The 23,218-nt window shown below is 42.6% G+C and overlaps 1 protein-coding gene and 1 long non-coding RNA gene across 2 annotated transcripts in view; one reads left to right on the forward strand and one right to left on the reverse strand.

The window, feature by feature from the left end:
- LOC137321728 (uncharacterized) overlaps positions 1-3,202 on the forward strand; it is a 3,348-nt gene extending 146 nt beyond the window's left edge. Inside the window, exon 2 of the long non-coding RNA XR_010962894.1 lies at positions 2,590-3,202. This is a non-coding gene — a long non-coding RNA (uncharacterized lncRNA). The remainder of the gene's footprint in view (positions 1-2,589) is intronic.
- A 762-nt stretch (positions 3,203-3,964) lies between these two features.
- On the reverse strand, positions 3,965-11,275 carry LOC137321727 (ankyrin repeat domain-containing protein 66). Its single transcript, XM_067984308.1, has 3 exons — positions 10,748-11,275; positions 7,380-7,608; positions 3,965-6,247 (listed from the first exon to the last, which is right to left on the reverse strand). The coding sequence occupies exons 1-3, from the start codon at positions 10,884-10,886 to the stop codon at positions 6,001-6,003; spliced, it is 615 nt and encodes a 204-aa protein (XP_067840409.1). The 5' UTR covers positions 10,887-11,275; the 3' UTR covers positions 3,965-6,000.
- Positions 11,276-23,218: the final 11,943 nt, after the last annotated feature.

Consider the following 23,218-nt stretch of genomic DNA (forward strand, 5'->3'; position numbering starts at 1 on the left):
ATTTTGAGATTTATTTTTAATCATAGTGTTTAATTAATCACAATAGTAGTAGATCAGTTTAATTTATAACTAGAGATCATCCTGCAAATGTAACTTGTAATTCTTTAAATCTGTACTTTATCTTTTCTTTACAATTAAACCTCATTTTGTCTTGGTGAATTGAAAACAGATGTCGGTGTCCTTGGAAAGGTTAAACTTTTCTAACAAACCGACGGAGTCAGATATCAGATTCACGCAGCGTTCTCAGCAACGTAATTCTCACATAAATTCTTTTGTTTAGAAAAAATTCATACCGGGAAATAACATCTTCCATCGTACATTTTAGTTTATAGTTAGTCTTCGTAAGTTTTATAATTTGCTCGTCATACACAACTATAGCTTTCCAATTCATTTTTTTTTTCACATACTTTTAGTGGGTATGACTGTAATGTTCCAGCTTTCCGACTTTTCCTATCACGGTGATACCAGATAGTTTTTTTTTATCTGTCCCGTTAATTTTTTTTTAAACCTCTTTTTAAACCACAGCCAATCACAAGATAAAAATTCAAAATGCCAATTTTCTTTAGAAGATCCTATGTCTGGAATCTAACATGCTCACATTTTATAAGAACCAGAATTTAATAGGTCACTTAACCTCAATAACTCCAATTTTAATTCAGCAATCTCAGAATTAAACACAAGACAAAACAAATACATCACACAAAGGAAGAAAACACGTAAGACGCAGTAAGAAGGGGGCGTGGCCCACAACACCGAAAAAAAACCTCACAATCAGGACAGGCTTTTTTTTTTAAAGAGACAGTACACCAAAACAAAAGGACCCTTTCTTTTCTGGGTCTCTGTCTTTTAAACATTTTTCTAGTCACTTAATTCTATCCATATTAAATGTACCGTCTTTGGGAAAAGGATATTTCTTAGTCCTGGTCCATTTGGACCAGGACTATCAACTCGTCAGTTGTTTCTCTCCCAAAGTTTCTGTACATGTAAGCAGCAGGTGTTCCCTTTGGAGGGATTTTGCTAGCGTTGGCGCCCATGGTTTATAGTTTATACAATAGTTGATACAATCCTCCACACTGTAATTACACAACAATCAAGGCCTATCTTAACTATCACAATTCTATACTTGATAATTCAACTGATTGGACAAGACGTCATGTGTTATCTACATCCACCTTAACCAGCTCAGACTAGGTGCGTGAGAGAAACGTCTGCACTTAGTTGAATCAGCTGACTTACGCAAGATTTTTTTTAAAAAAGTGCTCCTTCACTTGAGCACAATCAGTGTTTCTACCTAAACACTTAATTCAGGTAAACCAGAATTTCGCACTTTTTCCGAATCCACGACATCCACACCAGTCTGCGTTTGTCGCCACCACAGACGTGCAAATTTCGCACTTTTCCGAATTACGCAACATCTAGTCTGCGCTTATCCAAATTATGACTTTACACTAAAAAAATTTTTTTTTAAAATAAACAAGTCTGTAACTGGTTACCTCTTTTCCTGGTGCCTCTCCACTAGGAGGTGACAGTCTATTGGTCCCATACAGCAACCTCAACTTCACTCCTAGTATCACCGGTATTCACAGATCTACCCCATTATTGCTCTCTCTCAGCCCGTTACTACAACACCGCAGCTGACAATATTGAGTAATCTGTCACACGTCACACTCTGTCCCCTTTTTCTTTCCTTGTCTATACGAAACACATTTCCTATGATCGCCTTCCAATTCCTAAAGGCAAACAGAAGAATTAGTCACGTCAGTTAATGCATACACCTTTCAATCGCTGTGTGTCTGGGCTTGCACAGACAACTGTGTCCGTACTTACCGGAGATCACAAGCGATCTCGGTGGAACCTCCAAGAAACTGTCGAAAACTTAATTACCTATTATACACAATGCATTAACTCCAAACACTTAATTCAGACAAGTAAGAATTTATTAAGAAACTTGTACAAGTTGGAAGCTGTGTCCAAGCAATGGTTGGAACCACCTCTTCGCTGAGCAGATGAAATGGTTAACTTTTATACGGTTCAATTAGTAATGTCTGTCTATCATAGAATATGGGTGTACATGTACACTCTCATTGGTCAAGTGGTTAGTCAATCAAAAATAGGGACACCAACCTTTTTGGTTCCCATGCCTGTTCAACATCACGAGACAATGTCTAGGGGAAAGTGGCTTTCCCCTAAGAAAGTGTTTTTATTATCAGTTTTGTACTCAGTCTCAAGGCTATATAGTCATTAATTTCTGCTGGTCAGACAGTCATCTCATAAGCAGACAATAGCTCTTCTGTGTGTCTTTGCTGGGAACCGAACATAAGCGTTCTATTGTATTCAGCTGGTCAGCTAACATGGTCAACTTATTCCATCATGCTTTGCTTCTTTTATGGTTCAGTATTTCTACATTAATATGGTCAGCTTTATGGTTTAAGTGTATTAGAAAGTCAATTTAGTCAGTCAAAGCTTATAGTTTTCCACAACACAGATCATCGACACAGATACCACCATCACACGAGAGGACACCACCCACCAGGTACATGGTTCATACTCTTGTGACTCGGCCAACGTTGTCTACCTCATACGTTGCAGGAAAGGATGCCCTGGAGCATGGTACATCGGCGAGACCATGCAGACACTGCGACAACAGATGAACAGACACCGCATAACAATTGCCAGACAAGAGGGTTCCCTCCCAGTCGGGGAACACTTCAGCAGTCAAGGACATTCAGCCTCCGATCTTCGGGTAAGCGTTCTCCAAGGCGGCCTTCGAGACACACAACAACACAAAATCTTCAAGCAGAAATTGATAGCCAAGTTCTGCACCCACGAGGACAGCCTCAACCGGGATCTTGGGTTCATGTCACGCTACATGTAACTTTTTTTCGCTGGTGGGGTTATGTTTTTAATACAACTGGTCATTCTCTCTCTCTCTCTCTGTCTTTGTTATCTGACCCCTTGTGTATTCAGTATTCTTGGATGTAATGTTTCCCTGACTAACCTGTCTGAACACCATCCACTCCTTTGATTGCTGTGATTATCTCTCTGCCGCGATGTGATAACGGGCAGTTGGAAAGATTATCTGTAATCACCAGGCATTGTTCTCTGACTATATATGCGGTGCCTTTATGGAACCCTTCACTCACCTGACGAAGGAGCAAAGCTCCGAAAGCTTGTGATTTCAAATAAAGCTGTTGGACTATAACCTGGTGTTGTATGATTCCGTACATCAGGATAAGGGGTCAGCTATTTAAGACTGAGTTGAGGAGAAATTTCTTCACTCAGAGGGTTGTGAATCTTTGGAATTCTCCACCCCAGAGGGCTGTGGTTGCTGAGTCATTGAGTATATTCAAGGCCGAGAGATAGATTTTTGGACTATAGGGGAATTAAGGGATTATGGGGATTGGGTGGGACAATGGAGTTGAGATCGAAGATCAGTCTTGATCTTATTGAATGGCGGAGCAGGCTCGAGGGGCCATATAGCCTCATCCTGCTCCTATTTTTTTTAATATTCTTATGATGGATTAATATACTGGAGTACTAATTCTCTCTCCCACAATGTGAATTGATGTTCCACACCACTAAATTGTCAATCTAAGTGCAGAAAATACTTAGTGTATGTGCCTGTATTCCTGTTTAGTGGACTTTTTTTTTGTAAAATCAGGAAACATGTATGTGTGGAATGTGAAATAAAGCAATCTGATGCTTCACAGCAGCAGTACTGCATCATTTCATGATCTGCCAAAAAACACCAAAACTTGCATAATGAGGGGAAGGAAGTATGAATCCCAGTTAAATCTGGGTTTGAACTCAGTTGTCCAGTTGAGATCTCCGATGTAGGGGGTGGTGGTGGTGTGTCAGCTTCACCTCTGACTTCTGAGCAGTTCGAATCGCTCCCACTCCCTGGGTTCTAGACCTTGGACTTATTTGGGGGTTGTGACAAAGTACAGCAGACAACTGGTTTTGGTGCAAGAAAAAAAAACTGGGTTTATTGAAGTCACAAATGAACTTATACCATTAGGATTACACTGAGATTATACAGACATACAAAAGTACACTTAGTTAAGAATGGGGAACACACGTCATAACGAGGGAAAATCACACTACTAATCCCCTTACCCTTGTCCCACCCCCAAAACCTAACTAAATTGAACTAGGTGGTCAGGGATCATGCTCACCAACCAGGGTTCCTTGACAGTTCAAAATCCAGCCAGGTAAGCCGGTTGCAGTTTTGGGGTATGCTCTTTGTGTCCTCTGGGGCCTGCCGTCCCCACGTGGTCCTGGTCTGTGGAATCTGCGAAGGTTCTTCAGTTGGGTAGTCTGCTGATGTGGTAAGGCGTGATTGTGGGTGGTCGATCTTCGTGGAGGGCTGCGGTTGCAGCCTTGTTGTCTTCGGTTGAGCCTGCCACACCGTGCCCCTCGCCGTGATGTTGCCTGCAGGCCTGCGAACCTCCGAATCTCCTTCCTCCGCTTGGCTCAGCTACCTCTCCCTGCTTAAACTGCTTCCACCTGCTTAAAACCTCTGCTTAAAACCTGCTCACCCTGCCCCTTCGTAACTGGTGGCCCAGTTATACTGTTATTCGAATTTCTTATCTGAGTGCCAAATCAAGGTTAGTTCTTTGTCTGATATTGGTGGGCTTCTTCAGGTGATTGTTGTCTCGTTTTTAATGGGCTTGCATAATGTTTATAGTTGCCTTCCTGTCCCCGTAACTAGTCTTGAACTGAAAACCATTGTATATGTGAAGTATTGATGGGTTCGCATAATTGCATTGATTGCTGCCTTCCTGCCTTAGTAGTGATTATTTATGCAGGGTTTTGATGGGCTTTAGTTTCATGTAAAATGAAGTCTTTCTCTGGGTTGATTGTTTTAAAGGGAAGAATGTGTATTCTGTCTCCTCTTCTTGTCTGATTTCAGGCAACAATCCGCACTGCACTCAACAAGCCCGGGCATGTCAAGTCCCAGGCCCTCATAGGCCTAACCTCCTGACTGTAGGGTTCTACACTTAACCCAGCAGTTGGGTCCTCTGCCATAAAAGTCATATCCTTGTTGATATGAAAAATGTGGGAACTTTGAGAACCCTTCACCGACATTTCATCACCAGGCCTGCTCTAGAAAAAAAAACATTTCTGGTTTAGCCTAATTTCTACACACCTGAAAAGGCAGCAGCTCCATTGCTATGTCTTATAACAAAGATTAATTTGTACACCATTATGGTGTCAGTTTGGGCAGCATCCAACACTGGTGTCAAAAAGCCATAGTTAAAGTCTGAATTATTCAAAATGACATTCTCTACCAGATATAGTTTATTAAGCAGAATAGGGGTATCCCTATTGGGAACGCCATTTCGGTTGCTTAATCCTTCTGAACACGCAAGGGTGCCAGGGATCAAACAAATTATGGGTGCAGAGACTGACAGCATTTTGGTTAAGTATAGTACAGGTCGCAATAAGAATTTTTGTTTTAAATCACAAAGAAAATAGTTAACAAATTCCAGAAATCTCAGTTTCACCAATAGCAGGTGACTTCAGGCCATGCTGCACTTATATTTTTGGGCATAAATCTATACAAGCGCATTAATCATGAAAATCTAGGAAACTCAGATGAGTTGGTCTTTTGCGCGGCAGGTGGGGTGCAGAGTATAAATAAGCAGCAGAAGGTTTTGGCAGACTTATCTTAGAAGTGGCACAAATGATCAACGAAGTTCGCACATAGCGATGTTTCCACATAAATCCATTACATGCGAATTTCCTCGGAAAAAACTAGCAACTCCACTCTTAAAGTTTTCCAGGAAATTCCAGGCTGATCAATGTCGTATTGCAGCAGTAATTACACAGTTGCGGTACCAGTATAGCAATATTGGTGTGTTTCTGTAGTACAAAACCACTTTGATCGATTTGTGTTCTTCTTGATTCACTCCAGAATAAACTATCAGTTTAAGTAACTTCAGGCAATAGTGTTACATGCTGAACTGGATTCTGTTGTATCAGACCTGGAGCTAGATTTTAATTTTCCTTTTTTTTACACTTAATATTTGATAATTTTCCTTTCTGAGTCACTGTATTAGGTCTCACTATTGAGTTTTTGTGGCTTTGGTGAACACCCCATGCATTGGTACTCTCATTCTTGGCAGTTTGCCTCCTTTCAGCCATATCTCCCTCCTTCTGGCTTTCCCACTCTTCATCGGTGTCATCTAATAAAATACCTTTCATCTCAGCAACTCTCCTGTAATCAGAACACTCTCGCTCTGCTCTGAAAATAAAAAATAACATGGATAAGAAATTAGTGCTGAATTGCTATCATTTTGGGAATTTTACAATCTATTTTAAAAAGTATTATTCCAAAACTTTACTAAATTTACCATTTAAGGAGAAGTTCAGTTTTATGGTCTTTTACTCTGTAGTTTACTTCAATCTATATCTTACTAAAAACCTTGGGCATGATTTTAACTCAGAAAAATGGGTGGGTTGGGGGGGGTAGTAAAAATGTTTTAAATCTAAAACCCGCCCATTTCCAGTTTCAACAGAGACAGGACGAGTAACCAACCCGTTCTTGGGAGGTGGGTTGGTTACTGAAAGCTTTCAAGGAGGCTGCAGACCTCAACTTTAAAAGATTTTTCGTTTCTCAGGGATTCCAGGGCCATGTACTTCACGCCACATTGGAGGGGGCGAGAAGGCCCGAAACAGGTAAATGCCTTGATAGCACAGCTTGTGGGCCCAGAGAAGCAGCAGCGCTTCCCCTAGGCCCAACAAGCCTACCTGCAGCAACCTCCCCCACCACAAACTCTGACCCCATGATGACTGGATACTCGACCACCTCTGATGACCCCCAACCCCCCCATCTAAAACAAACTTGCTTGCATCCTCTTCCTTCGGACTGACAGGCTGGCCTGCCGGGCGGGAACCCGTCAAAAAAAGATGGCTTCACATCAAAATCGTATGGACGTCCGGGAAACCCATACTTCTGGGTTTCCAGTCAGGAACTTCGCCCACCCCCTGCCCCCTTCCCAGCTCCCTGATAAAATCATGCCCTTTATGTCTGCATGCAGTTCCTGTTTGCACAACATTACATTCTATTGTCAAGGTTTGTGTCACACTAGGTCAACTTTTTCCCCCACCATTATAAATTCCTATGTCCACATTCATATTGAATTTGTCTTCTGCAAAGTCACTACTGTGATTGCCCAATCTGGCCATGGGGTCCATAGAAAATTACTCAAAATGTTTTCTACATTTTTTTTTCCATCTGCCATCATCAAAACCACATTCCCATTATCCAGACAGTCAATGGTTAATACAATCTTATGACAGAAGGTTGAAGAATGGTGTGACATCTATTATTACAAACATAGTAAGATCTATTTACAATCTATGCTACCACTTACATTTCAAGAAATTTAACACAGTCTCGCTGCCCGTATATTTCTGCGATTCTTTTGGGGGTGTCCCCATAGAGGTCAGCTTTATCAACAGGAGCATGTAGTGAATGCAGCATGCGAAGGATGGATAATTTTCCAGATTCTGCAGCAAAATGTGCTGGAGTCCATCCAGTGTCCGTTCTCAAGCAAGATCGAGACCCATTTACTATGAGGAGTTTAACCATGTCTGCTTGCCCTGTCAGTAAAACAAAATAAGATAACCACATTAAAGGTTAATTCTAAACTAAATGTGTTCATCTCAAAACCTGCTCCAAATTCTCCAGACAGACTCAGATCTATTTGAAATTTTAAAACTGAAAAGTAGCTCAGTTTAATTTAATTGGGTTGGGCAAAGTAAAGTATCCTTGTAGATTCCTGGCAAAATAATTTTCAGAATAATAGATTCCAACATTTTTTTTTATTTCAAAAAGATAATCTTGAAGTGTTTGCTTTTTTTTTGAATACAGGCAGAAGAACCAAAAAGCCATACTTTTTGCAACCCTAAAAAACATTTACAATAAGGTTCTGCACTATATAAACAAACAGTCACATGTGCAGAAGCAGTGAGTCAGTCTTACATCATGCAAGTCAGCCAGTGAGCAAAAGAAAGCGAATTGGCTATCATAGTTAAACTGGAAGTGCAGAAACAAGGAAAGTAGTTAGAAAAGAGATCATATCCTCAAATCTTCAAAGCAGACAAATTAATAACAAGACAGCACCCTAGTGGCTGCTATACTAATGTGGTTTGTCCTGCAATTCCTAATTTCAGTTGAAAAGCCAAGTGGAGCTGCAGACCAGTGCAAGGCACCCGACCCCTAGAAAAGAGTAAAGCAATACGTACTATTCATGCTAATGTTTTGTTCCAGTTGTACCTTGAATCTGTTCTGGCCATCAAGGAACAAGAGAAATAAGTGAGGGACAAAGAGTTACGGTGCAGGGAGTGAGTCCCATCTGACCTGTATCTTAACCATCTACCCACCTTGGTTCCGTAACCCTTAATGCCCCTTGCCTAACAAAGATCTATTAATCTCAGTTTTGAGATTTTCAACTAACCTAGCCTGAACATCTTTTTGGGGAAAGATATTTCCAGATTTCCACTACCCTTTGTGCGAAGAAATGCTTCCTGACATCACCCCTGAACAGCCTAGCTCTAATTTTAAGGTTATGCCCCCTTGTTCCCGCCAAAGGAAATAATTTCTCTATCTACCCTATCAAATTCTTCAATGATCTTAAACACCTCAATTAGATCATGCTTTAATCTTGTATACTCAAGGGAATACAAGCTTAGTCTATGCAACCTGTCCTCATAATTTAACCGTTAGCCCTGGTATCATTCTGGTGAATCTGCGCTACACCCTTTCCAAGGCCAATATATCCTTCCTGAGATGCAGTGCCCAAAACTGAATGTAGTACTCTAGATGACCCCTTATTGAATTCTTTGAAGTAGTAACAGCAAGAGTAGACAAAGGTAATGCAGTAGATGTAATATATTTGGATTTTTAAAAGGCCTTCGATAAAGTACCACATTGTAGACTCATGACTAAGATCAGAGCATGTAGAGTTAGGGGACAGGTAGCAGACTGGATAGCAAGCTGGCTACAAAACAGAAGAGAGAGTAGGGGTTAAGGGTAGCTACTCAGACTGGCAAAAGGTGGGAAGTGGTGTTCCACAGGGATCAGTTCCGGGGCCACTGTTCAAATCATTGATGTAAATTGTGGATTCAGGAATCATAAGTACAATTTCACCAAAATTTGCAGATGTGGTTAATACAAAGGAAGAATGCATTAAACTGCAAGAGAACATTAATAAACTTGCAGAATGGGCATACAGTTGACAAATGAATTTCAATATAGATATGAGGTGTTGCATTTTGGTAAGAATAAGGAGGCCATATATGGCTTGGAAAATAAGAGTAGAAACGGGATAGAGAAGCAAAGGGATCTCAGGGTACAAATACACACTAAAAGGAGTCGCAGGTTAATAAGGCCATAAAAAAGGCAAACCGAGTACTGGGGTTCATTTCTAGAGGGATAGAATTTAAAAGCAGAGAAGTTGTTAACTTGTGCAGAACCTTGGTTAGGCCACACCTGAAGTACTGTGCACAGTCCTGGTCTCCATATTACAAAAAGGATATAGAGGCACTGGGGAAGGTGAAAAACATTCCAGAAACCAGAATGGAAAGGACATATTTATCAGGAAAGACAAAGCAGACAGGGCCTCTTTTCCGAATAAAAAAAGAGACGGCTGAGGGGTAACCTGATAGAGGAGGGGGGGGGGGGGAAGAAGAGGGGGGGGGGGGGAAGAAGAGGGGGGGGGGGGGGAAGAAGAGGGGGGGGGGGGAAGAAGAGGGGGGGGGGGGAAGAAGAGGGGGGGGGGGGGAAGAAGAGGGGGGGGGGGAAGAAGAGGGGGGGGGGGAAGAAGAGGGGGGGGGGGAAGAAGAGGGGGGGGGGGGAAGAAGAGGGGGGGGGGGAAGAAGAGGGGGGGGGGGGGAAGAAGAGGGGGGGGGGGGAAGAAGAGGGGGGGGGGGGAAGAAGAGGGGGGGGGGAAGAAGAGGGGGGGGGGAAGAAGAGGGGGGGGGGGAAGAAGAGGGGGGGGGAAGAAGAGGGGGGGGGGAAGAAGAGGGGGGGGGGGAAGAAGAGGGGGGGGGGGAAGAAGAGGGGGGGGGGAAGAAGAGGGGGGGGGGGAAGAAGAGGGGGGGGGGGAAGAAGAGGGGGGGGGGAAGAAGAGGGGGGGGGGAAGAGGGGGGGGGGGGGAAGAGAGAGAAGAGAGGGGGGGGAAGAGAGAGAGGGGGGGGAAGAGAGAGAGGGGGGGAGAAGAGAGAGAGGGGGGGAGAAGAGAGGGGGGGGGGGAGAAGAGAGGGGGGGGGGAGAAGAGAGGGGGGGGGGGAGAGAGAGAGGGGGGGGGAAGAGAGAGAGGGGGGGGAAGAGAGAGAGGGGGGGGGGGAAGAGAGAGAGGGGGGGGGGGAAAGAGAGAGAGGGGGGGGGGGGAAGAGAGAGAGGGGGGGGGAAGAGAGAGAGGGGGGGGGGGGAAGAGAGAGAGGGGGGGGGGAAAGAGAGAGAGGGGGGGGGGGAAAGAGAGAGAGGGGGGGGGGGGAAGAGAGAGAGGGGGGGGGGAAGAGAGAGAGGGGGGGGGGGAAGAGAGAGAGGGGGGGGGGGAAGAGAGAGAGGGGGGGGGGAAGAGAGGGGGGGGAAGAGAGGGGGGGGAAGAGAGGGGGGGGGGAAGAGAGAGAGAGAGGAGGGGGAGGGGGGGAGGGGGGGGAGGGGGGGGAGGGGGGGGGGAGGGGGGGGAGGGGGGGGGGAGGGGGGGAGGGGGGGGGAGGGGGGGAAGAGCCTCACCTTTGGCCGCCGCCCAGTGGAGCGGGGAGCGCTGGTTCCAGTCCAGGTCCTTCATGTTGGGGTTGCACGACCCTTTCTTCAGGATCTCCTCCACCTGGTCGCGGTCGCCGGCGGCCGCCGCCTGGTGCAGCTCCGTCATCCCTCACCCGCCGCCTGGTGCAGCTCCGTCACCCCTCACCCGCCGCCTGGTGCAGCTCCGTCACCCCTCACCCGCCGCCTGGTGCAGCTCCGTCACCCCTCACCCGCCGAGCACCAACGGCCGTTACCACGGCAACCGGCCCAAACACCCCAGGCCCAGTCCTGCGCCAGCGGGAGCACGCAGCGTTTGTGGACCGTGAGAGGCGGGGGCCGGAGGGAAGAGCAGGGGGTCGAGAGGCGGGTGGAATAAAAGTAAATGAACGGAGTGAGTAAAAGAAAAAGGTCTCGAGTCATTGGTGGAAGTGAACTGCGGTTAACGTGAACCGAAAATCACGGGGGCGGGTGTCGGGGGAGCGCGGTGGCGCCGCTCTCGGGCTCATGTCAATCAGCTGTCATTGGAACACTGACCCAGACCTGGTCAACTCGAGATGCTTCTGTCCTTCTCGTTCCTAAATGTATTTTTTTTTTATTGTTATTGATGATTATTCTTTGGAGTTTGATGCATGCAGGTCAAACTACCTCAAATTATATATTAGGACTGATATAATTATATCAAATTCAATATTTCTAACCCTAATCGGGACTAAGCCACGTGGAAAAGGTTCACAATTACTTGCAGCTCCACAACCAAAGTCCTGAATACGAGGCACCCCATTGAGTACTCTTGATCCATGTAGATGGTCGTTCGGTGCAGTCCAGAGCCTCACTGATACTGCTTTGAAAAGGTGCTTCATTTCACTTAGGGTATTGTAGTTGAAGCTAAACTCTCTAAATACAGTGAAACCTGTAAATTACGGACACCTAAGGGACTGGCATCAGCAGTCCTTTTTTTTTACAGGTTTCCTTATTTTCAAAATGGTCATTGTATGTACTGTAAAAAAAAAATTCCCAACAATTTTGAAGAACCAGCTGAGATTATGATCAGCAATTAATCACCTGCAACAATGCTAAGAACTTAAGTTTGGAAGCAGATATAACAACAAAACTGATGTTGCAAGTACAGTACCTGTACAGTACTATCTGTACCTAATAACACTCTCAGACGACGTACAACCGTACCGCGTGGGGTCAGGTGCGTGCGCATCTTCTGGCTCTGCATGGGGTTTGGTGCGTGCACATTTTCTGGCGTGCGCTGTCAACAATGTTGCTTTTGGAACCAGGGATAGCGGCTGCAGGGGTGATTCAAACCCCGATACGAGCATGGACAAAAAGGAAATAGTACTTTGAACATTTTAAAGCCCCTGCACCGTTACCTCTGGAGTCCCCCGAGGATTTATCCTTGGCCCCTCCCATTGCTCTTCTACATGTTGCCCCTTGGCGACATCATCCGAAGACCTGACATCAGGTTGCACATGTATACTGATTACATGCAGCTCAACATCTCCACCACTTCTCGATATCTCCACAGCCTCTGTGTTGTCAGGCTGCTTGTCCGACATCTAGTCTTGAACAAGCCACAATTTCCTCCAATTGAACATTGGGAAGACCAAAGCCATTGACCTCGGCCCCTGCTACAAATTCTGTTCCCTAGCCACCGATTCTATCCTCTTTAGGCTGAACCAGACTGTTGGCAACCTCGGCGTCCTATTTGCCCCTGAGCTGAGCTTCTGATCCCATCACAAAGACCTGCTTCCACCTCTGTAACATCGCTCGTCTCCACCCCATCTCAGCCCATCTACTACAGAAACTCTTATCCATGCTTTTGTTCCTCCAGCCTCAACTATTCCAGTGTTCTCCAGGCAGGCGTTGCACCTCCATAAACTTGAGCTCATCCAAAACTTTGCTCCCTGAATCCTAATCCACATCAAGTCCCGTTCACCCATCACCCCTGTGCTCGCTGACCTACATTGATGTTTGTTCCCCCCCCTCCAATTTAAAATGATCATCCTCAAATGCCTTCAAGGCCTCGCCCCACCCTATCTCTGTATCCTCCTCCAGCATGACAACCCTCCAAGAACTCTGTGTTCCTCCAACTCTGACCTCTTGTGCATCCCCCACTCCCTTCGTCCCACTACTGGTGGCTGTACCTTCAGCTGACTAAGCCCTAAGCTCTGGAATTCCCTCCATAAACCTCCTCCACCTCTCTTTCTTTCTTTGAGACCCTCCTTAAAACCTACCGCTTTGTCCAAGATTTTAGTCATCCCTCTGATTACGCTTCTGTGAATCGCATTTGGATGTTTTACTACGTTAAAAGTGCTATATAAATGCAGGTTGTTGTTTTAATATAGACACAAATACATGTTCATGTGCATTAGTGAATGGTTGAAGGTTTGTAACATACTAAAGGTTTCACCACTCTCTAGATATTTATCCAGGTCACATGGAAAGTTATGTCCCTTTTCCATTTTAGTCACAGTATTGTGAATCCTCTGTGAGATTTCCTGCACTGGGCCATACATCTATCTTTCTTGCATCCCAGTCCACTTTCAAGCTTCATACAGCATATGTATCTTGTAATGTTGCAGTTACATTTATGTTACAGTGATGATACATATGCATGTTGGTTGGCAAATATCACCTATGTGAACGAACCAAGAGCATTTGGTATATGCTCAGCATTACTTCAAAATATGATTGCTAACTACATTTTAAATTAAAGAATCCAAATAAACATATGGCAATTATGATTACATAAAATTTAACATATCTACAGTTCTTTCCTGATATTGCCATAATAGCACTGGGAAACTGTTAAGATCCATTGGTGGTGAATAATGTTTTTTCTAGGAGGTTAAAATTTATGATTTGATATGGTGGCATTCTCTGCTGGTGTTTGAGGTATATTTAATGAGTTACATATACACTTTATTTAGTCTATATTTATTCATGCTTGTAAGTATTTGTTATAAGTTTAATAAAAAGTTTTAATGTTTGAAATGCTATGTAAGTCCACAATGTCAGATCTGTATGTAACAGAAATTATCAGCTACTCAAAAGCAACCCAAACTGCACTGCTGAGCTTACCTATAATGCTTTGATCGAGCAACAGCACTGTATCAACATCTCCATGACCCTTACTTATGCATTGTCACCATGATCTACTGCTGCTCGTTGTTGAATGAGAGTGCATGGAGAAAAGTGCAGGTGAAAAACAATGAAACTGAGTAGTTCTAGAAATACAACCACTAGAGGGAGCCAAAGTTGACCACCCTTCCTGCCAGACATGTACGTTGCAGACTAAGTGCATATTATTCACACCCATATACAAACTTAATGGGAGATAGAGAAAGGAGACCCAAGAAATACCTTCAGATTCACCAAGGAACCAGGAATAAGAGGGCATAGTTTAAAAAGGCAAGTTTAAGATAGATGTCAGTAATAGAGAGTGACCAATAGCTGGAAGAAGTCGGAAAGAGTGGTTGAGACCAAGATAATAGACTCATTTAAGAAACAGCTACATGCATAATTGGAACATTGTAGAATCATACATGTCAACCTAGAAAACTCACAAAAGCTGATGAACAGCTCCAAAAAAGCCCATGACCTATGAACGACAGAATAAGTTCAATTCTGTTTTTTACATAGGATTCTGGCATATTCATTATTGTTTTGGGCACATATTTCACAATTCGGACCAATTTTCTGTGAAAACTGAAACCTAAAAGGCTTTGCCGATGATGTGAAAATAAGAGGTTACGCTGAGAGTGCAGAGGGACATGAGTTTGTAACTTAAGCTGCAGGTTTACCCAATATATCCATCACTTGTATTACAGGAAAAAGCTGAAATACACAAAAAAGGAAGTAAAACAAATCCCATGGCACATTTTGGAAGAAGAGTTAGGGAGTTTTCTCAATGCCCTGGATCAACATTCATTCCTTAACCAACGCCACCAGAATGGATTAACATTCATCTCATTGTTGTTTGTGGGGCCTTAATGTGTGCAAATTGGCTGTCACATTTGTCTACAAAGCAACAATGAGTACACTTCAAAAGTAATTCAATGGATGTGAAGTGCTTTGAGATGTCTCGAGGAAATGCGAAAGGCACTATATAAATGCAAGTCTTTCTACTATATAGGCACAAAATTATATATTTATGTTTAATTTATCTTGCGTGCAGTTATATTGAACTACCAATCTCAGATCAATCAAACTGCACCCTAAAGATAAATTATATATAAAAGGGGATGAATTTGCACGGGGTTCTCCAGATCATCTGCATAACTTTGGCAGAAGAGCTGTGGAAAATCCGGGAAAAGGTCTTCTATGCCATTTCCCCGGAGTTTCCGCAGCTCTTCCACTGAAGTTAGGGTTGACGATCGGGAGAACTATTGTGGAAATTTTGCCCCGAAGTGTCCATTCTCAACTGCAGTGCCTTCTTTATACTGCATAGCTGCAGTTCTTACTGTAAAATCCAAGAAGCTAGCTATTAAATGTTAAATGTTTCGAGAGTAAGGACATGAGTGCTGCATTCTCAATTCATTTAAATAAGCACTGGGTAAGTACATAAAGTGTCCAGAAGGTCCTGAACATTTTGAAAACCCGTTTTGCTCTGGAGTCATGCTCCATGAGGTGTCCAGCCCAAGCAACATAAAATTGCCTTCCCCAAAAGTCTCACACTGCTCCGGTTGGAACCCAAGTCTGGAGCTAAACTGACACTTTTACTGCTCAGCAGAAACTGCTTTGCAGCGAAGTAAAAGTGGCAGTACAACTACACAATCGCATCACTACTTACACATATAAGTTGTCCCCAACAAGTTTACTTGCCTAACACTTTGCTTTTTTCCTGTCTGTTCTGTTTGTACTAATATTATAATATTTTCACAGAAGTTATAACACAGAAACATGCCATTTGGCCCAATCAGTCCACATTGGCATTTATCATGCATGCAAGCAAATAGTCCTAATCACATTTATCCACCCTGTTCACATATCCCTTTATCATCTTTTCCTTCATCTACCTGTTCAATTTAATCTTGAATGTTGACATAGCTTCTGCTTCAACCACTAACCCTGGAAGTGATTTCCATAGCCTTACAGCTCTCTGTGTAAAGAAGTTTATCTTGCTCTCTGTTCTAAATCTCTTATGTTTAATCTTATATCTATGACCCCTCATTCACTTTGGTAGGAGGAATAAGAAGGCCACTTATTCCTTGGACGGTAAGAAACTAAATGGGGTTGAGGACAAAGAGATCTAGTAATACAGATACATAAATCGTTAAAAAGTAGCAACCCAAGTTGATAAGTCCATAAAGAGTGCAAACAAAGTACTGGGGTTCATTTCTAGAGGAATAAAATACAAAAGCAGGGTGTTAATGTTACATTTATATAGAACCTTGGTTACACCACACTTGGAGTATTGCAATATTTCAGTTTCCAAATTTCATACAGTAACACCACAAAGATAACAGACTAATGATGACTCTCATGAGCAAGGGATTGATTTTGTTGACAGAATCAGCATTCCATAATTTCCCATTGGCCTGGAGAAATAAGTGTTTGCATAATCCAGCAGGCATCACAGACACATTTGTAGTGACTCTTTTGTTATTGGTAGGGGTATTCCTACCTCTACCTAGAAAGAATAGGCAATAGGAGCATGATCATTATTTTCCTCTTTGGGTGTCTATAACTCAGAGTACTGTGTGCATTTCTGGTGGATATACTACAAAAGGGATAGTGGAAGCACTGGAGAAAGTGTAGAAAAGATTTGCAAGAATGTTACCAGAATTGAGTGGATGCAACTATTAGGAAAATTTGAGCAGGCTGGCACACTTTTCTCTGGACAAAAGAAGACTAACAGGAGACTTGATAGAGCTCCTTAAAATTATGAAGGACTTCAATAGGGTGAACGTATGTGTAAGATAGCAACTATCTTACCAAACACCGAGAGAAACATCCCGCTGTTGCTCTACAGTCCTGTGTGCCAATTACTCCCTCCACCTCAGCTAACTCACTCCTCATCTTTCTAAAATGTAATCCAATCTGGTATTCTCATTTTTGTACTGACTTTTCCCCTTTCAGGTTGGATATTATACATCATATTGTGGTGACCACACCCACATCTATCACATCTACCTGATCTATTTCATTACTCATAACCAGATCTATTAACCCCTCTGCCATTGTAGGCCGACTAACATGCTGCTTGAGGAAGGGGTCCCGTATATATGTTAGGAATTCCATTCCCTTTTCTCCATTCACTCTCTCTGTTCCAATTGATAAGTGGATAATTAAAATCTCCCAGAACAATAATTTTGTTATTCCTACTCACCTCTCTAATCTGACCGTAGATTTCCTCTTCCATTTCCTTCCCACATTTGGAGAACTGTAATATACCCAACTAATGTAACAAGCCCTTTTTTTATCTTTGAGTTACAACCATATTGACCCTGTCTGCACCCCTTCCTTATCTACATTAAGCCTCTCCACAGCATGTATTCCCCCGTTTATCAATATTGCTACTCCACCTCTAAATCTTTTCTATTCCTCACAGATATAATGGCACATATTTTCCTGAGGACTTGCACCTTTGTAGGGACATCGTAGGGACCCGTGAATGATACAAAAGAAAAATAAATTATGGAGTAAGGCATACACTAAGTAGATAGATAATAAAGGAGAGCATGACAAAGGGGAATACGAAGAGGTTAGGAAAGAAGTCAAAAAATCAATTAGGAAAGCAAAGAGGAACTAAGAAATTAAACTATCAAGGGATATTTTTTTAAATAGGAAAGTATACTACAGACACATAAATAACAAAAGAAAAATCAGGATGGGGATAGGGCCACTAAGGGATGCATAAGATAAATTCACAGGCAATGACAGCGAAATGGCAGAAATATTGAATAATTACTTTGTCTCAGTATTTGCCAGGGAGACCAACAACAGATGGTTGGGTGTCCGATCGTAGCTGTTAGTCTTGTGGTCCTCTCCGTGGCAGAACTTGAAAACCCCTTGAAAATCATGATAATATTGTAAGATTTATCCTTCCGACCGATCCTGCGTATCTGGTTTGCACATTTTTGCGTAATTCTCAGTGGAAGAAATTGTTTTAGGTTACTAAAATTAATGTTCGTTCAATCAAATCTCGTACTCGGTAAATCAGAATCGTATCAACCAATGAGAAGTGCTGTTTTAGAGAGTTTCGGCACATGACAAAGAAAGAAAAAGAAACGTGTCACGTAGTACAAACGAACCTATAAACAGATCTGCTGTCTATGAATAAGCTTTCAGAATTTATAAGTGATCCTTCACAAATTCAAAAAAGCATTCCTTAATATTATGGCCGATTTGGTGGCGACAAATTCTTCGATTAGAAGGTGTTATGCCCACATTTCTAATGTTGTTGGAGATATCAGACCATACACGGAATCAACATGAACAACATTTTTACGTAGTGTAGAGATTTGGGCAGATTTGGCCGGAAATCAGGCTGAAATAGCAAAGTGCTTTGTGCTGGTTGCCATCGAAAATGCTACTAGTATTTCACCAATTCATCATAGCAGAAACAGGGTTTAGTTGCCTAGAAGAAGCATGAAGCTGTGTCCGTTGCAGGTAGGCATAATGTTTAAGCTTATCTGATATTATTTTTATTATGAAAACTGAACAATAGTCAAACAAACTCAGGAGAATGAACAAGCTTACAATTTCTTGCAGTTTTAAAAATGAAGTCTCATTTTCCCTTTGTTCGTCTCTTGGTTTATATAATATTTTAGTGCTCAATGACTTGTTCTTTATATTCAATGTTCTCAATGAGTTTTCCCTTTCTCTCTCTTTATTTTCAGCAGCCGATACAAGAACATGCACAGAGAGTGGCGAGCCTTCAGAGCCTGCCAAGAAGGAAACAAGGGCACTGCGTTCTCATTTTGGACTTGACCAAGCAGTTTGATCTTCTCACATTCTAGCCAAAATCTGCATCATCTGCCTCGGCTCAAAGTATACCACCGACTTTAACTGTAGAGATGTCCTGAAGTTCTGGTGCAATGCGAGTTGGTCGACGGTGGGCAATTACTTGAAGCTGCCCGTCTCAAGCAAGACCAGAACATGCTGCCAAACATCAAGAACCAAGATTGTGTGGCAATAGAAGTTCGCCATCATGCCAGCTGCCATAGGTCTTACAAGCGCTTCCTCACAAGACAAGAACCGACAGGAGAGCGATTGGAACCATTATATTCTAAAGCATTTGACCAGTTCTTCATTTATGCAATTGATGGTACGATAATTAGAGACAAAGAGATCCTGCGCTTAACCAAGCTGAAGAAGATATTCAACAAAACTGTTCATGATATTGAACATAAGGTATAAATCGTGGAATCTAAAGCAGAGGTTGAAGAGAAAATACCCTCAGTTGTGTTTTCTAAAGCCAAATAAGCAGTACGAGAGCGCGATTGTTTATGTGGACAACTTGTCAACAGAATCACTCGTAGAAGAAACCACCATACTGAATGAGTCGGCAGTCGGGTCTGAGACGTACATGGATACAGATACGAAAACAACTGACAGTGACCATCCTACAAAAGAATACCCTCCATCAAAATGAGTGACAAGACAAGACATATAGAAGCCGTCACAGGATGTATATCGCTATATATCAGCGCTAGACTTAAAGCAAGCGATAGCGCTGAATCCATCCAACATTCTACCGTGGCCTCCAACATCATCTGACCTGACCCTAGATGCTGCATGCAAAATGATCCCATCAAAGTTATTCAACATCCTGGCTTGGGTTGTTGGTGTATCTGATGACCCAGAAGGAAATGCATTTGTCAAAGTAAGTGATATAGAAAGTCAGCGAATTCTAAATGTATCGCAAGACATGCTGTCTTACTGCCTAGGCCCATTTCCACCAATGATAGCTGCACAAGAAGGATACTTGGTAAAAACAAACAAGGCGAGGCTGTTGCACTACCTAGAGTCTGCCCCTGAAGCATCGCCCGAGGTTGAGATACCAAGGAGAAATGTGTGGATCGTTGATGGGATGGCCATGTTGCAACAAATGAGCCCAAAGCACATGCTGCTTAATATGGGTCAACTTGCTGATAAGATCCTACAATTTTTGGTGAACTTGGCATGCAGTCATGGATCGAACCCTGTACACTTCATGATAGACAGGGACAGCATCAAAAATGCAAAGAGGAAACAAAGAGCAGCAAATGGCTATCAGAAGATCAAGATCTCCAAACTTGATCAGCCAATTCCAAAATAGTGGAAAAAGTACCTAGCACACAGCTACAACAAAGATCAGTTGGTGAAATTCTTCTGCAAGACATGGAGTAAGTGTGATGCAGAGAGCTTGAAAGGGGTGACAGTAACTATGGCTCATGGTGAATTCTGTCATGCTACCACGCAATGGAACAGTTGCTGTACAGGACATCACTGAGCTGCACTGTGCGCATGAAGAAGCTGACACCAGACGTTTTTGCATGCTAGCTACATCGCCAAATCTGGTGACAACAACATAGTCATCAAGAGTCCCGACACTGAAGTGTTTGTTATCGACATCACTTTAACTTCAAGTCTTGGCAGCTCCCAGGTCTATTCGCACCATCCACCTACAGGCTATAAAGCAGCACCTTGGAGATGACATCACCAGTGCATTCATCAGCCTTCACTGGCTGTAATTCAGTAAGTGGATTTTATGGCAAAGGCAAGACGAAGGCAATTAAACTTGTGCAAAACCCAACATTCTGTGCTACATTTCAGTCACTAGGAGAATCTTCCACAGTAACAGATGATATGGTAACTGCTCTAGAGCCCTTTCTGTGCAAACTCTAGGGCCAGCAAGATTACAGCCATGTCAATGGCGTCTGATATGCCATGTTTTCACTGGCTGCAAGAGCAGAGAATGTCATGCCACCTAATTGTGATGCCTTGCATAAACACATTCAATGTGCTAACTTCCAGGCAGCCATCAACAAGCACAGCTTAGAACAGCACCCAGATATTCCATCTCCTGTTGGATATGGGTGGAAGTTGATCAATGATACCCTAAAAATTGACTGGATGGATATGCAACCAGCTCAACAAAGCATTCTTGAACTTGCGCACTGCACATGCAAAAAGTCCAAGTGCAAAGCAGACATGGCAGACGACAAATGCTGTGTGCCTTTGGGTATTCCCTGTACAGAACTGTACACATGCAAGAACTGTGACAATGTAGGTCTACCAGCTGCTACTTATGAAGACATTGTAGAATGTGAGGATGAGGACATTTTCTCAAAGCTGGCACCCTCATGCATTTCTTGTTTGTTTATTTTGTTTTGTTGTCTATTGTAAGTTATATATATCTTATTGAACAGTGGAAAATAAACGTAAAACTTGAAATTTGCATACAAGTATTTTCTTTGATTTGATTTCAAGATAAGACCAAATTTTGTCAACATGATTAAATTTCAGTTCTAACAGTAACTGAAGATTAAATACAAACACATATTTTGCATGGTTGTTATAATATACACAACAAATACAGAAGAAGAGACACTGTACAATGCCTTGATATATCAATTGTGTGCAAATTCATTACTTTTTTCTTAACTTTTCCTTTGTTTTAATACAACAAATTGATTCAATTAATTTCCAGTCATAAGTAGCAGTTGAATATTGTAGTTTCTTGCAGATTAGCTGATAACAATTGATACTGTTTTTTAACATTACTTGGTTATGGCGGTCCATTTTTAAAAAGCACAACTTGTTTGTCGTGTTATTTTTGGCGGGAACTGTGGGTTAATGTGCAAATCTTGAGCATGAGATCGGTTATAATCTTGATTGGGCGCACATTGTCTATACTTTTAACAACATTTCATTCCCTGCCAAGGAGGGGATCACAAGAATCAATTTCTGAAGGGTTTTGAGTGCACACCCTATAGTCTACAAGGTGGGCATGACATTAGAACAATAGATCAAAAAAGATATAAAGACATTTAAAATAGAATGGGGGGAGATAATTGATAAACGAATCAGACTTAGGTTAAAACCCCTGGTCTGGATGGATTGCATCCATGCATATTAAAATAAGTTAAGGAAGAGATAGCAGAGGCACTACTACATATATATAAAAATTCATTAGAAAAGGGAATATTGCCAGAGGACTGGCGGACATCTAATATGATTCCTATATTTAAAAAGGGAGATAGAACAAGTCCAGCAAACTGTAGACCACTTAGCTTAATGTCAGTGATAGGGAAGATAATGGAATCTTTACTGAAAGATGTAATAGAAAAACATCTACAAACAAAAAATATAATAAGAATAGTCAGCACGGATTTCGAAAGGGAAATGCCTGATTCACCGCTATGCTCATTGTGGCATATTCTAATTAGAAAACCAGCAAAATTTGAAGCAAGTTAGCAAAAGCGAGATCGGAGCTCTAGATGATACGGTGTACATCACCAATCATGCCGTTGCAGGAAAATCTGGGCCACTATACGCCGATATGTTTATTTTCCATTCTTGTCCAATTTGCAGTTTCTGTTAATGCCATTAAGTCCTTCTTTCTGTCGAAGCTACTCCCACCTTTACTGCAGTCTTTTTCCCATTTATAATTAGGCTATTAGATTTTATTTTACTACTCCATATTCATCTTGCTAAATTGTTTTCTGCATAAATATTATCCCTATCTATTTCTCCTTTCTCTATTACTTGAGCCTGGTTGATTTTATTTTCCCACCACCCTCTTCCTAGTTTAAATATCTCATCACTTTTCTATTTAATTTCTTTACCAGTACATTAGCACCCTCCCTGGTTCAGTTGTGGCCCATCCTTGCGGAATAGCTCCCATCCATCCCAGAACTGATATCAATGCCGAACAAAGTAGAATTCCTCTTCCTGACACCACGCTTTTAGCCATGCATTGATCTCCCTAGCACATGACTGGAGAAATAATCTTGAAATTACCACCCATGAAGTGCTCTCCACCTCCTACAAGGCACAAGTCAGGAGTGTGATGGAATACTCTCCGCTTTCCTGGTGGGTGCAGCTGCAAGAACACTGAAGAAGCTCAAAGCCATCCAGGACAAAGCGGATGGTGTCTTGGATCATCAGGTCATCAGCACCTCATCCACTAGTTTAAACATCCACTCCCTCCAGCCTACTGTGGCTGCAGTGTGTACTATTTACAGGATGTACTGCAGCAAGTCACCAAAACTTCTTTGGAAGTACCTCCCAAACCCACAACCTCCGCCGCCTAGGAGGACAAGGGCAGCAGATGCATGGGAACACCATCACCTCCAAGTTCCCCTCCAAATCACACACCAATCTGATTTGGAAATAAATCACCGTTCCTTCATCGTCACTAGGTCAAAATCCTGGAACTCTCTACCTAACAGCACTGTGGGAGTACTTTCACCACGTGGACTGCAGCGGTTCAAGAAGAGAGCCCCACACCACTTTCTC

Source organism: Heptranchias perlo, chromosome 5 (assembly GCF_035084215.1).
Source record: "Heptranchias perlo isolate sHepPer1 chromosome 5, sHepPer1.hap1, whole genome shotgun sequence".
In the NCBI taxonomy this organism is placed as follows: Eukaryota; Metazoa; Chordata; class Chondrichthyes; order Hexanchiformes; family Hexanchidae; genus Heptranchias; species Heptranchias perlo.

Bases quoted from the DNA above. Each gene is read 5' to 3' on its own strand.
- LOC137321727 (XM_067984308.1), bottom strand. From the start codon at position 10,886: ATGACGGAGCTGCACCAGGCGGCGGCCGCCGGCGACCGCGACCAGGTG. The intron at 7,609-10,747 runs GTGAGGCTCTTC...TTTTACTGACAG, and splicing joins CCACTGGGCGGCGGCCAAAG to GGCAAGCAGACATGGTTAAA. The intron at 6,248-7,379 runs GTAAGTGGTAGC...TTTTATTTTCAG, and splicing joins TGTGTTAAATTTCTTGAAAT to AGCAGAGCGAGAGTGTTCTG.